Below are 15,057 nucleotides of genomic sequence, written 5' to 3' on the forward strand. Positions count from 1 at the left end.
ACTTAAATTTCAAATGCAAACGTTTATAAAATAAAAAATATATACGTATCACGAGATGGAAAGTGACTAAGACGCCAAGACGTATTTTATAAAAATTTTATTTTAAATTATATTTAAATAGAATCAATGGACGTTCTCTCATAAAAATGTGGTGCCGCTTCCAACAACATTTCTGGCTGAATAACAGTCAAGTCCTTCATGTAAGTTTTATTTGTTTGCAAAATTTCGCAAAATAGTAACCTGAAATAAAATATTATCGAATGAAATAAATAAAACTTCTACTAAAATAATCTATTCGAACTTTTTTCATACATACCATTGTGGCTGCTGTAGAGTATATAAGCAACTATTCGGATGAATATACAAATCCTTGTTGCCTCGAACCGTTCTATATGTGCCCGTATAATGCAGATATGCTGCTTTAGGAAAGAGACCGGCAGCTAAACATTTAAGGATTTGCTGGACACTACCTTAAAAATTCAGAATAATTATTTTTTTAATTAAAATTTTTACTAAAAATATAAATTACATTCATGTAATTAAATTTAAGTCCTTACCATTGCAAGATACCAGTGGAATGTCTAAACGTTTGAGCATTTTGTGCATCTGTACGCGAATTTCCATAACTCTTCGCAAAGCTTTGTGATTGAGAAAATGTTTCTGGCACCAGGCAGGTGTTTTATTCTGTTCAAAAGCTGTATAGACGTTTAGTAAAGTGAAAAGATCTCCTTCTTCCACCTCGAATTTGCGATGTGCTATTCTCGCTTTTAGAGCCGCTTGCCCTCCACCAGGTTGTATGAAAACGTTCTGAACTTGTAGCATGGCGAATATTGTCGTGATTTCCTCGGAGCATCCCATCTCACCTATTAATTAAAAAATTTTTTAATTTACTGTCATAATTATAATTTTATACCATTGGTGTATTTTTTTTTGAGAAATTTTGATTTTGTTAAATGTTTGATATAAAAAAGTTTTACATTTTTATATATTGTATCTTAAAAATTTATCAATATATTTAATCTTATATACCAGAAGCGATTAAAGATTTCGCTAACACTGGTTCCAAAGGCATCTCTGCCATCGTCAGACCTAACGGTGTCGTCAAATCTCCATTACTATCGATTGCACCTAACGCGTAGAGCAATTCCAATCCTATGACTAGATTTTTACTGGGCGGCGCAGATGGAAAATTAAATCGCAATACATTATCGATGCCCAGAGCCTTTAATTGCAGTATCGCCGGTGCCAAATCTGACCGCTGCATTTCCGGTGGAGTAGCCTCGAACAATTCAGTATAAGCCTCTTCTGTGTATAATCTATTATAAGATTGCATAATATTTTATTAGTATGCGCAATGATTTCTATATTCAGAATTAATATAAAAATAATATTTGCTGTTATATATTACAACTACTACAGATATATAATTAGCATACGAAACATATAATTAGTCGTTTGCTTTTTTTACCTAAATGCTTTTCCAGTACGTACGCGACCTGCGCGACCGGCTCGCTGGTTGGCGGAAGCTCTCGATACGGGCACGATAACGAGGCTATTCGTTTGTGTTTCTGCTTCGAACCAAGGTATCTTGACGAAACCGCAATCGATTACTGTACATTACAAAATTCCAGTTATACAACGTCGTTGAGTCGAGCGCCGAGAAAAAAAAAGCACACTAATAATATATCGAGATAAATATACCGTAAACGATATTTGGAATAGTAATTGACGTTTCCGCGATGTTAGTTGCCACGATAACTTTGCGAGTATCTTTAGCAGCCTTCCAGAATACTTTAAGCTGTTCCGCGTTTGGAAGCGACCCGTACATCGGCAACGGAAGCAGCTTCTCTAGAAATAAATTATTCAACAAAATCTTAAATGTCTTAAAACCATTTTAAATACATTAAAGCTTTTTTCTCTCCCATTTTCGTGGCGAGCAACCTTTCAAGTTTTCAAGTTTTTTCGTTGTCGCCTTTACAATAAACAATAGGAAATATTGAAACAGTAGAGAATTAATGAAGAAGAATTATTGAATATTCAATATTGAATAATGTGCTTTTGTCGCCGTTACAATAAACAACAATGAGAAATATTGGAACAATAGAGAATTAATTTAATGAATTACTGAGTATTAAGTATTGAATAATCCGTTTTAAAAAGTTCATTACAAAATAAATACATACATGTATATAGTAGAAAAAACTTTAGAATTGAGTCCCATTTTCTCGAAATTTTTTTATATTAAGAATTTTAAATATTCTCTGTTTAAAAAACTGCTTGACTTTACTCACGTTTATCATCTTTTATAAGTTTTGCGTGTTCCGATAAAAGAGAGACGGCTTGATCGACTTCGTCGAGTCCTGTGAGAAATGCCAGGATATCGCCCGATTCTTCAGTTTCATGTATTTTTAGAACGGTGTCTACTACGCCGTTAATATAATTCGCGACCGGCTCTGCAATGCGATACAACCGTAATTAAACAGTCAGAGTTATAATTTATAGTCACGGACGCGTGACTCTGCGTGTATGTGCATACCTTTCAGAAAAAATACATCTACCGGATATAATCGCCCCTCGACGCTCATGATAACCGCGCTATCTTTACTCGAGTCCTTCGTCGTATTTATGTTAAAGAAATCTCGAAGTTCCTCCGCGTCAACCGTCGCCGACGAGACGATAACTCTTAGACTCTTCCGTTTCTACAATATTCAAGAGATAGCGTCAGTTTATCGTGTCTCGCACGAGGAAAGTTACGTTTGCTAATAAACATCAATGAATTTACCCTGATTATTTTTTTCAGCAGCCCCATTATGATATCAGTCAAGAGTGTTCTTTCGTGCACTTCGTCTAGGATAATGACCGAGTAGCTTGTTAATAATGGATCGTTCATCATTTCCCTTAGAAGAATACCCTCGGTCATGTACTGTAAGGGGATTTACATTAATCTTCATAATGAAATAATATTTATATATTGATATAAAATATACAGAAAAATGCTGATACTATCTCTAATATTTATTAAACATGAAAGATTTGGATCATTTAATTTTATTATTTTATTATATTATTGGTGACATATATTTAGTGCATTTTGTTACATGGAGTAACCTAATTTCTAACGCCTCTATTATTTGTTAACTTTATTTGTAATATTTGTTATAATGTAACAACAAAAAAGTGCAATTTTAATTTTCCATAATGTTAAATTAGAATTATTCCGAGTAGAAGTCGCGTTTGCGTTCTATTTGTTTTGTGTTTAAGGTGTCGTACCTTAATCTTAGTCGTTTCATCAGTGTAATCATCGAAGCGTATGCAATAACCCACGGTGGTTCCTAGAATACAATTGTGTTCGTCGGCCACGCGATTCGCCAGAGAGGTGGCTGCGACTCTTCTAGGTTCCGTGATACCAATTTTTTTTCCATCTCCACACCATCCTGCTTCGAGAAGATACTGAAACATGAAAACATTAATTTGCAATACGATATTAATTTATTTAAAAATTATTGAATTTTATATCATACAGGTACCTCTCTACTTACAATGGAAAAATATTTCCAAGACTTTGGTCGCATGCCAAATTGCTCGTAAATCGAACAACAATGTGGTGTTAAACATTTAGAGCGTTAAATTGCTGCTACATATACGTATAACTTAAACTGACATATTAGTGATATTATTTTATATAAATCAAATATTATTCATAGAAAATAGTTAATTTATAAAAATAATGTTATAATAAAAAATAACAATTTTAACTTTCGGTAAAAAATGACAGAACAAAACTGCGATCGCGCGATGTAAATCTAAAACTTTGTAAGTCAGAGTAGTCGTAAATAGAGCGGTATCTGTATATTTTATAATAATACTATCACTATAATGAAATTAAAATCAATGAAATATTCACAAAATGTGTATTATCATGCGCAGAGAAAAATATTTATTAATAAATTAATATTATTTATTTATTATGTGTGCGCGTGAATAAATTAACATTTGTTTTTATTGTATAACATGCATGGCAAAAATTCATTCGCATAAGTCTGAAAAACATTACACTGAAGGATTTATTTTTGAGTGGTATGATAAAATAGGTATTTCAGAGATAAATCATTTATATAAAAATATTTTATTGCGATATAAAAATAAGATGCTAGCCACAGCGTTATAAAATTTGACAAAACCTTATATCGAGCGCAACTATTGATATTGATCCAAAGCATTACGAGGCTTATGGTTTTTCGTCTTACGTGCACGTAATAGCTTTTTGTGAACGTTCGTTATTTGTGCTGCAGTTAGGTAACATTCTTGGCACTGGATTAGATAAAAATTCTTAACTGCAGTCAATAACTGACCTACTTCGGCGTAAATATAACGTAAATCGTCTTATGATAAAAGAAATAACATTGAAACACGTTGCGTTAGAGTTATTTTATGGTTTTTGACTTAGATTATATTTAATGCTATTTTCAAGGTAAAATTAGAAATCTAAAAATTTTATTATTTAAGACTTAAAAATATAAACAATTTGTAATATATTTTTTATCACATATATAATCACATATAATATAAAAAGCTTAAATTCATATATGTATTAAAATTTTTCTCAGTTACATATTATATGCATGTAAATGTTTGTAAAATATATAATTTATATGCATAATTTATATACATAAGTGTATATTTTTATATATTTTATTAATTTTACTATAACATTATGTATATCATAATAACACAAGAAACATGTTGCTATTTTTTACTTATTCATTAATACATAAATGATTTTAATAAAAAATAATAATTTACGACATGACATTTCAAATTCCTATTTTTTAATTTACTGCCTTTCAATTTTGTTTTTTTTTTCAATTAAAATTTATGTAATAATATGATCATTAATATAATAATCATATAGTCATCTTTTAAAAACAGATATTCAAGATAATTTAAAGAAATAACTATTCTATGACATTCACTATATTAGAATCAAGTAAAAACACGCTGACAGCAAGTGTTAGGAATAGACTGTTATGGATCAGGAAGTACATACGACGAGAATCGTAAGCTTTCGTTCAGCGACAATATTTCTACGTAAGTATACGTGTAGTGAAGCTCGCTGATAAAGATAAGCAGAAACAACATCATGGGTAGTTGCCACCATGCGAGTCTGACGTATTCCCAAATGCGATCCAGAAATATTGCCAGAAGCATATAATCCATCACGGCGTGGAAGTTGAAGATCTTCCACGCGAGGGCGATGGTCCAGAAGGAGGGACTTCGGAAAACGGCAGTCTGCTTATCGTAGAGATCTTCTCGGCTGATCGTCGAAGAGACGTCAGACTCTAGGAGGTCCTGGTACACGGATATATATCGGTTCCAAGCGATGCTCGTCAGGGAAAAATGAAAGCCCACCATCAGAATATTGTAGAGAGGTGATTTCCAGGGTGAGGTCGAGGAAACGGAGCTATGGGACGACGATGCCGATAACGTTCGAATGGGTAATCGCTCGTATCCGGTGCGGTAATTAGAGTTACGCCTTAAGAAAAAAAATACCGCGACAGAGAGAGCGATACAGCCGAGGCCGTCGCAAATACCATCCACGAGGTAACCGATAGATCCAACGTCCGATCTCTCGCCCTTGACGTTGAGCCTCGTCCTGGCTACGTGGCCGTCCAGATCATCCAGCCAGGCTCTGACCTGGAACAGGACGACACCGACTCGCCTGTGAAAGAGGGAACTTCGGGTGACGTACCGGGCGCCGATCACAGCCACAACCACGTGAGAAACGCTGATGGCGTTTGGCGTCAGCCACGTCCAGGAACGACTGATGTCTAGCAAATGGTCCACTAGGGACGCCAAGGGACTCAGGACATAATGATTAGGGTAGTCCAATGTCATGGCCTTTACTGTCACCGTGCAAATCGGATCCAGGTCGCACAAGATCGGCGAATGATACGGCGAAGCTCGTGTGTTGTTCAGAGACGGGCGTATATCGTAATTCTGCACTCGGAAATAGAGCAGTAAGTCCATCCCGACGAAATACAGCAGGAACAGAAACGCCAAGCATGTCTTGCTGATGAATGTCGACGAGTACATCTTCCGAGATCAAAGGGTGAAACGTCACGTTTTTCCCCCTTTAGAATACTTTTCTTTCATTTATTTATTTGTCTGAATCAATTGTTATACTCGTTCTTCTTCTAATTATTATCATTAGTCAGCTTATTGTCGTTTATTTTTCTTCTAATTAAAAACACCCTAATCACGATCGATTATTACTCTTATTAGTTAATGTTATCGGTGCGCCGTACATCCAGCTTGTTTTATGTGTCTTGTCGAGGCGCATGTTTTCGTATCGCGTAGCCTCGTTGATCGACCGACATTCTTCGCGATGGTCCTCTTCGTCCTTTCTCTTCTCGAGACGCTACGAGTCCACGAGAGTCGATTTCCAGTTGCTCCAAGTAACAAAGCAGGAAATTTGCTCCTTTCGTCGTTACTGAACGCACGCTTCACCAATCACTGGCAATGCTTTGCGATAAAAATTACGTCACTGAATTTTAATTTGAATCATCAAAACTGGAATAAACACACTTTTGCCGCAGGCTACAGAGAGTCGCGTTCTGCTTTACCGTGTCGCTGACGCGCGTACTCTGCAATATTTTGTAATACGTTGCGTTACAAGTTGAAAATGAGCTATTATCAGCTCGCCGCTATCTTCCTCCTATATCAGAATATTAGACTGTGTTAACTTTTGCTTATTTTTCGATAGGAGCGGACAGGGGCGACCGGATGACCCACCGCCTCCGAACACTCTTCCTCTTCCCTCTCCTTGAGAGATCGTGGTGCGATCGCCGATGTTGTGGGTCGCACTAACGGAGGAGCAGGTAGAGTGTCGCGTTACCTTCGCCGATCACAAGTTTCACTTCGTTTCGTAATGGGTCAATATCAAAGCTTGATCCGCGATTATCTTTAATCCAATCCGACCAAGCTCGCGCGCCTGCCGGACGTTGACACGGATCGCGTTAGATTGTAATGCTTGCAGAGAAGGCGCGCCGCATATATATCGCCCGTAGATAGATAAAACAAGCACGATAAGGAATGACAGAAGAAAAGTTTTTCCTCGCGCTTCTCCTTACTTTCTTCCTCCCCGAAGAACATCTCTACGGCCTAATGTTCCGACTCTTTCACGTTTACAGTTAAATTCTAGTAGTAGACCGCAACTCTCCTGCGCAGAATTCTATTTATATCTGCGCGGTGTTGAGTTTCGTTAGACGGATATGAAGGTCGTATATGCAATGGAAAATGCTATGTGTAACAATGTTTGGGTTCTGAACGCAAGTCTCCGCGGGAAAAATAAAATTTTTATTACCATAGCGCGTGAATTATTCATGAAAATAAAAACTTGTTATTGCGTGCTCAAAGTCCATATGATGGACGTTGCACGTGCTCCAATGTACATGTTATGTTCTTGATGTATAAATATAAATCTTGTTGCTATTAGATAATCTCCAGTGTTTGTTGCTTTAACTCATAACACTGCTGTCTAGTCTGGACAGATTTAAATATTTTCAGCATACTTCAGCATACTGCACTGTATCTGAATGCAGTTAACAGAATACATAAAACTATCATACTAACGATAAACATGTAAAATGAAAGACGTTGTACAAGTGGAGCTTCTAAGTATTGCTTTATACATTTCTTGAAGATATAGGTCTAGCTTCCACCAAAATCTTCAATTCGGTTCTACTTCGGTGTAACTTAAAAGCGTGTTGTTTTCATTGGAAGTAAAATAAAAATAAAGAAGATTGATATTTCAGTAAAGCCAACTTAACTTTTGCTTGTGTGAATATACTTAAATAAATCTAATTTTTATGATTTTCAAAATGTTTTTCTATTTTAAAATATTAATGTTAAAGTTTCTGCATTGACCTAACACATTTATTTTCTATTTTGACGACTAATGAAGTAACTGTTATGAATAATGAAAAGTAAAGGTTGACACTACCTACTTTCATCCGTTTTCACCAACTTTTCTTGTCAATCTGTTGTCACTCTGATAAAGCTTGTGAATCGAAGCGAAATTAAAATAATGAATAAAATCTAACGCCTTTTTATTTACTTAAATTTAATTTTACTTAGTATCAGATGAAATTAATATTTTGGTGAAAACTACTTCACATAAGTAAAAAATGTTTTAATTTTATAATTTAAGTAAAGGAATCTCTTGCTGATCTGAATGATCTCTTGAATAATCTTTTGAAGACATTCAACTTTCTAATTTATAGTATCAAAAATTTGAAATATGATTCTCAAAACAAAACAAAAATATTCGTAGAAGTTTTTAAAAATGCATTTTAAAGAAAATACATCCCAGCAAACTTCAATTAATAGTTATATAACTGTTAATTATAATTTCCCACTCAACAATATAATTGTTATATAACATCCTTGTTATTAATAATTATAATTGTTGAATAGAAAATGATAATTAACAGTTATATAACTGTTAATTGGTGTCTGCTGGGAAGCAACTTAAAATGTTTTTTGTTAAATTATCTATAATATTTTGTTCTTAAATTGTAAGATAAAAAATCAATTTTTTCAATATATTTTTAAAGTGTAATAGCTTGGTGAAACATTGGATAAAAATTAACAAAAAATTATTTTAAAATAGATTTTCCAAGTTTTTTTTTAAATTTGTGTGATGATTTCTTACAATGTCAGTTTTATGTAAAACTTTATTTTTCATGTTATTAACTTTGAAAATAAAATATTTACAGAAAAAAAAAGAAAAATGTTGGTTATAATATGCTTGATTCGCAAAAATGTTTAAAAAACCTTTTTTTATACTTAACTTTTCATAAAAAGCAAAAAACTGAAGCTTTTCTAAACTTTTGTACAAGTAAACTCACATATTGAAATACTATGGTAATTATTGATTTCCATAGTTGTAGAAATTATATAAAGCATTTAGATATAATGAATTATAATATTAATGTTAGATTTTCTGTCATCTTTATAGATATGTTAGGATTGTTTTACAATAGGAGTAGTACATTTTCAGTATCTTTTTCCAAGATTTAAACTACAACATTTTTTTCAGCAAAAAAATGGCACTGTCCTACATAATTTGTAAGCTTTAAACAAGTTGATCAGATTTTAACTATAAAGATTAGAGCAAATTAATATCACAGTTCTTAGAGCAAAAGGCTAAAATTTGTTGCATTTATTGTAGATTAGGATTTCAAGTCTTACCTGAGGGATTTGGGTGCTTTTACCACAGCCTGTTTCACCAACCAAAACCAAGGTCTGATATTTCTCCAACAAGTAAATAATGTGATCTTTATTCTTGAATATAGGCAGCCGTTGCCGCTGCATGTCAAGTGCCAGTGAATGATGTGCATTGTAAACAAATTGTGTAGACGAATGGGCATCGATATCAGGTTTATCCTCCTGCCAAGTGTTATCTCCTAATTAACAAAATTATTCGATTAGTAATTAATGTTTCATAATTTTTAAATTGCAAATCAAATGAGACTTGTGTATTTATTTCATGAAATTACACAAGTCAGATTGAATAAATGAATAAATTACAAATTAGCTTTTATTCGATATAACAATTAAACAATTATAATTCATTGACATATCTCAATAATCGACAAATATGAAAATAGAAGACAAAATAACATAACCTTACCCGGCTTGGAGAAAAGTGGCCGAAACATCTTTGGAGAAGTTCAAAACAGCTTCGACATAAGAGAATTTGTTACTTTATATATATATTATTTAAATAGAGTAACATAAGTCATATAAATCAAGTGAAAATAAATGTAACTACATATTAATAATACAAAAGTGTCCGATGTATACAATGCAGCATGGCATTCATGGCATTAACTTAAGTACAGTAGATGGCAGTGATAGTACTGGATAGTACTTGCCATCACTTATTTTACATGTGCGTCTACCTAAATTTCTTCTAAACAGATTCTTGATTGTTCTTGATGCGCAACAGTATAAAACGCGATAATCTTTATATTTAACGTAAAAGATTGGGGTTTTCAATCTCATACACAAATTGTAGGCACGTAATGCATAGTACGCATTGATATTTGAAAATACAGTGATTGTAAGTATATACTCATTTTGTGTTATCAATTGCCCTGTTATCTTGTCCATGACATATCTGATGATTTTATTTTGAGACAGTGCGCAGTTTGGTCCTTTATTTCTTGGTTGTTTCAGAAGCGAAGATGTCATCAGAAACTTACGATGCTAATTATGACAGAGTATGATTTAACAATAAGTATACGTAGTATTTATGAATATATTAAAACATATATATTTTTTAAGAAATTTAAATTTTATAAAGTTTTACAAAGTTTCTTATTTAATTAACGAATACATTAATCGCAATTTTCATAACATGTTTTTACTCACAGTTTTTACACTATTCACAATATATGCATGTATTAATGGATATCAAAATAAATAAACTCCTTACATGCTAAGCAATGAAGAAAAGTGAACAATCAACGAGTGAATCAGATATATAATTAATAAAAGCTATAACATCTTTTAATCTCAAATATTTGTATTTAATTCATTGAGATTAAATTTTTTATTTATTGAACATTCTATTTACTCACTATTTGGCTGTTTACCTTCCTTCATTAATAGATAATTGTAATTAAGATTTATGAAATTTTTGTTCTAAAATTTATGTGTGTACCTTGATTTAACTTAACAATGATATTTATTATTTTTACACAGGAACACCCACGAAATCTAATTCCAGAACTGTGCCGACAATTTTATCATCTTGGATGGGTGACTGGTACTGGTGGTGGTATCTCCATAAAACATGAGTTAATATCTGCTATAATATTTGTTTTAACTTGAAGTTTTTTTTTCCATGACTCTAGAACTGAACTTGTTGCAGTTTGTCTTTTCTCTTTTTTTCTCTCCAATGTGAAAAGAAAAGGAGGAAAGATCAACCATGTAAGAAGTTTCGGATTGTAAAAAAAAGAACAAATTTGATTATCATCTATAAAACTATTATAATTAAAAGTATTGACACTTTTGTTCTATAGAGATAAGATCTACATAGCTCCTTCTGGTGTTCAAAAGGAGCGTATGGTGCCGAACGATTTATTTGTGCAAGATATTAATGGAACAGATCTGGAATTGCCTTCGCCTGAAAAGAAACTGAAGAAGTCACAGTGCACTCCACTATTTATGTGCGCGTATCGAAGACGGCATGCAGGTGCTGTAATTCATACGCACTCGAAGATCGCTGTGATGGCAACGCTATTGTGGCCTGGAAATGAAATCAAACTCACCCATCTTGAGATGATAAAAGGTATATACATTTAAATTGTTTCTTCAAATTCATTTACAGCATAGATTTCAAGGTAACGAATAAAAATATAAAACTCTTTGATTTATGTAGGAATATGGAATCCAATGAAACGTAAAGCGTATCGTTACGACGACGAACTGGTAATACCAATCATAGAAAATACTCCTTTTGAAAGCGAATTAAAGGCCGATCTAGATGCCACCATTATTAATTATCCTAATAGTTGCGCCGTATTGGTGCGTAGGCATGGAATTTATGTGTGGGGCGATTCTTGGCAACAAGCAAAAACTATGTAAGCTACTTTATTATCATTTTTTTTTCTCTGACACATGAAAGTGATTTTATAATGACCTTTGTCTGAAAATATCTTTTGCTTATTACAGGACGGAATGTTACGATTATTTGCTTGATATCGCAATTCAAATGAAAAATTGTGGATTAGATCCGTCGGCAGTTCCAAGGACGAACTACTAAGCAAAAATGGAATAGTCAGTAATTTCTACACAAGATTAATTTTTCTGCCATACTTTTGTGCCATCGTGCTACAATTCTATATATTTTTAAGCAATGTATATTTTTCAATATTATTAAAATAAAAAACAACAAGCATTAAAGAAAATAAGTTACATAAAAGTTTAATTACAATTACATATTCTACAGAGATATATACACTAATGTACGTATATTATGCTTATAAAACATGAATAATATGAATATTTTCAAGTATCTATGTCGAATGGTGCAAATTGTTTTCTAATTTTCTTTGCTAATTCAGTCTCTTCCTCCTGGCTCATATGACAATCTTTCCAGTCGGATCTGTCGTTGAGATCCAATATTCTGTCGGACGCTAATACTTCTCTGCCGAATTGTAAGGGGAAGTCTTTCTTGATCCTATAATATAAAATTCCTCCATCCGGTAATTCTACATAAAAATAGAGAACGCCTGGATTAGCGACCTGCTGCAAATCTGTGTGTGATGGCAGCTCCGACATTTTGAAATTGTTACATTCGGCCAGTTCCTGAATACAGAAATTTACACATTTGATACTAACGAAAGATAAGTATTAGATATTTTTTAATAAAAAAATAAATAAAAGGAAAATACCTCAAACATTTCCTTTAATGCGGGTGCTTGATTTTTATGAACAGGTACCGCTTGCAATTGACAGTGAGACGTTTTGAAGTTTCTCTCGAAAAACACGGGTACTCTGTCGGTACTCTCGTAGTATTTGGTCACAGCTTTCTTGTAGAGATCCATCTCTTCCTTCACATCTTTCGGTAGAATCGACAGGCTCTGATGATGCGTTACTGGTAGAATTAAGAAATGATCCTCTATCAGACCACCCTTTGCCAGTGCCAAGTAGATCTCTGTGCCGACAGAGATCACCAGGTGCTTGGATACCACTGGACTGGATAAACAGAACCAACATTTTGACTGGTCAAATTCTTGCTTTGCCTTCTTGGAACCACTGTTCTGATGCCACGACCTCTTTCCAGTATCTTTTGAATCCATGTCATAGAAGAATTGCGTGTGGACCTGCTTTTGCGAAGCTGGATCATCAGACAGCATAGATTTGGGATATGGACTTGATGTCTCATCTGTTGTTTGCATAACTAGATCTGACAGCCTGGTTCTATCAACAGGAGTTAAATTTAATGCATACAGCCATTTCTTCTTCTGTTCATTCAATATTGGCGCAAGAGCTATGAATCTAGTGGCTATTTCTATATTTCCGTCACCCTGGCTTTGATTTCTGTAACGAAGAAACATCATTTTCAAAGCAATTTTGTACTTGTTTTTAAGGAAACTTTCCTGAACAATAAACTTACCGATACGGAGATCGTTCGTAATAAATCCCTTCCAAGGCTGAAACATGGTACCTAGGTTTAATGTGAGTAGCAAGCCAGGCGATTAACTTGGAACCCTCGTACTTGCATTCCGGCTTGTTAGCGTCGAGATTGGTGACGCCTTCTGGCCAGGGGGAAGTCAACAAAATGTCAACGCCACGAAAACTTGGTTGGCCCTTCAAGCAACTGTTCCTGACAGACATAACATCGTTCTCGTCGAAGTGAATAGCGTTGCTCTCTGGCGAGGCTTTCTCAATTCCACTGAGATACGCTATTTTGAGACCAGAACTAGCAATGTACAGACCACGCTTTCCGAGATATGTGAGATTCTGACATATCTCGTATCCATCCTCATCGGGATAGTCCTTCAGATTCGACTCCCGATTGGGACCGATAATGTACGTCGGTACGGGGATGGCTTTCTTGTCGGACTTGTACAACTCCAATTCGGAGTTGTCCTCGCCGAAGAAATTGCCGATACATAACAAAAAATCGAATGGACCGCTTTTCTTGTTGATAGCTTCTACTTTGGAGAAGAGGAACTTAAAATGCCCTTCCACGTCACCGCAAATGAGAACTTTCTGCTTGTCACTCATGTTTGACAATACAATTTTGATTTTTGTGTCAATAACAATTAACGATGTTTCATTGATTTTTAGACATTTTCAAATTGTTTTAGAAAATAGCTTTCACTTATTTCTGTATCTATTTGCTATTTTTCTAAAATACTGTATTCATTATTGTTTTGTAAAACACTTTTTTGAAGTATCTCAATTACATACCGAAGTACTTTCGCCGCATGTTTTTATTCTGATTGAGTGAAAATCATGAATGTAAGTATATATAGATGGAGCAAAGAAGAAATGACCAGGACCAATAGCATGGATAGCAATTTTGTAGCTTTTCCCCTAGGATGGAAATATGAAAAGAGTAAATTTCGTATCACTTTTTCCTTTAAACTTTAATATTAAAATTACTTTCTTGAATTATTGATTCCTGTACGATTATATAGAATTTTTGACCGGTATTTATAATCAATCCATATAATATTAGGCTCTTAAGGCATTGGGACAAGATCATCCAATCAAACATTTAGATCTAGAAGAATACACCAATAATAGGCGAACACTCCCTCAACTATTGAAGTTGCTGAACGTTCATTACTTAAGGCAGAGAGGAACCTGAAAACGGCCATGCCGGCCTTTTTTCTATAACACTCAAATTCCTGGCAAAAAAAACGCCACTTTCTGTTTACAGCGGAAAAAGCGTCACTTTCTAGTTTCGGCAAATAGTCAATTCTTATATTTAAGACCGTGTCAAATATTGTCTTAGGGCCACTTTCACCAACGTCGATTAACTTAATCGCTGATTAGTCTATCGGAATTGACCAATCGCATTTGTCATTTTTACTTAACGACAAATACGATTGGTCAATTCCGATAGACTAATCAGCGATTAAGTTAATCGGCGTTGGTGCAAGTGGCCCTTAAGATATCATCAAACAATTACAAAGCTGTATTAGATCTTAAGACATTACTTAAGACGGTCTTGAAATGAGAATCGACTATGAATATCAGCTTAAAAGTTTTATACACTACTGCCACCAATACACATTTCAGCATACGGAACTAAATAGCCACTTCCATTTTCCGATTGTCGATAAAGTAATCCAACAAACTGTGGATGAAGATTCAAGATGCAGATATGTACATTCATGGAATTTGATTCTGTTCATAAGAAAATTTTCCAAACTAAGAAGTCGTTATCTTTCTACATACTTACAGTTTATGATTACTGTAACGACCAATAAGCTCTAGTCGTTACATTAATCATAAACTGCGAGTATGTAG

General features: G+C 34.1%; 3 protein-coding genes across 6 annotated transcripts; 1 reads left to right on the plus strand and 2 right to left on the minus strand.

Annotated features, from left to right (window-relative positions):
* Window positions 1-82: 82 nt before the first annotated feature.
* LOC105197753 (probable ATP-dependent RNA helicase DHX35) lies at window positions 83-9,881 on the minus strand. Of its 2 annotated transcripts, XM_011164267.3 has the most exons (12): window positions 9,695-9,881; window positions 9,253-9,467; window positions 3,271-3,450; window positions 2,783-2,923; window positions 2,537-2,699; window positions 2,292-2,453; window positions 1,702-1,848; window positions 1,469-1,610; window positions 1,030-1,316; window positions 558-863; window positions 317-470; window positions 83-240 (listed from the first exon to the last, which is right to left on the minus strand). In XM_011164267.3, exons 1-12 carry the CDS (start codon window positions 9,720-9,722, stop codon window positions 114-116), a joined length of 2,052 nt encoding a protein of 683 aa, XP_011162569.1. In that variant the 5' UTR covers window positions 9,723-9,881; the 3' UTR covers window positions 83-113. The 2 variants fall into 2 exon arrangements, with proteins under 2 accessions (XP_011162569.1, XP_039310009.1); XM_039454075.1 differs by lacking the exons at window positions 9,253-9,467; window positions 9,695-9,881 and adding an exon at window positions 5,048-5,305.
* Window positions 9,286-11,978, plus strand: LOC105197754 (probable methylthioribulose-1-phosphate dehydratase). Of its 3 annotated transcripts, none has more exons than XM_039454077.1 (6): window positions 9,286-9,304; window positions 10,243-10,286; window positions 10,771-10,865; window positions 11,091-11,359; window positions 11,450-11,651; window positions 11,743-11,978. In XM_039454077.1, the coding sequence occupies exons 2-6, from the start codon at window positions 10,251-10,253 to the stop codon at window positions 11,831-11,833; spliced, it is 693 nt and encodes a 230-aa protein (XP_039310011.1). In that variant the 5' UTR covers window positions 9,286-9,304; window positions 10,243-10,250; the 3' UTR covers window positions 11,834-11,978. The 3 variants fall into 3 exon arrangements, with proteins under 3 accessions (XP_039310011.1, XP_011162571.1, XP_011162572.1); XM_011164269.3 differs by lacking the exon at window positions 9,286-9,304 and adding an exon at window positions 9,727-10,126; XM_011164270.3 differs by lacking the exon at window positions 9,286-9,304 and adding an exon at window positions 9,931-10,126 and having other exon boundaries at window positions 10,207-10,286.
* On the minus strand, window positions 11,969-14,036 carry LOC105197751 (CWF19-like protein 1). Its single transcript, XM_011164265.3, has 3 exons — window positions 13,190-14,036; window positions 12,465-13,113; window positions 11,969-12,378 (listed from the first exon to the last, which is right to left on the minus strand). Exons 1-3 carry the CDS (start codon window positions 13,801-13,803, stop codon window positions 12,079-12,081), a joined length of 1,563 nt encoding a protein of 520 aa, XP_011162567.1. The 5' UTR covers window positions 13,804-14,036; the 3' UTR covers window positions 11,969-12,078.
* Window positions 14,037-15,057: the final 1,021 nt, after the last annotated feature.

Source organism: Solenopsis invicta, chromosome 10 (genome assembly GCF_016802725.1).
Source record: "Solenopsis invicta isolate M01_SB chromosome 10, UNIL_Sinv_3.0, whole genome shotgun sequence".
NCBI classification, from domain to species: domain Eukaryota; kingdom Metazoa; phylum Arthropoda; class Insecta; order Hymenoptera; family Formicidae; genus Solenopsis; species Solenopsis invicta.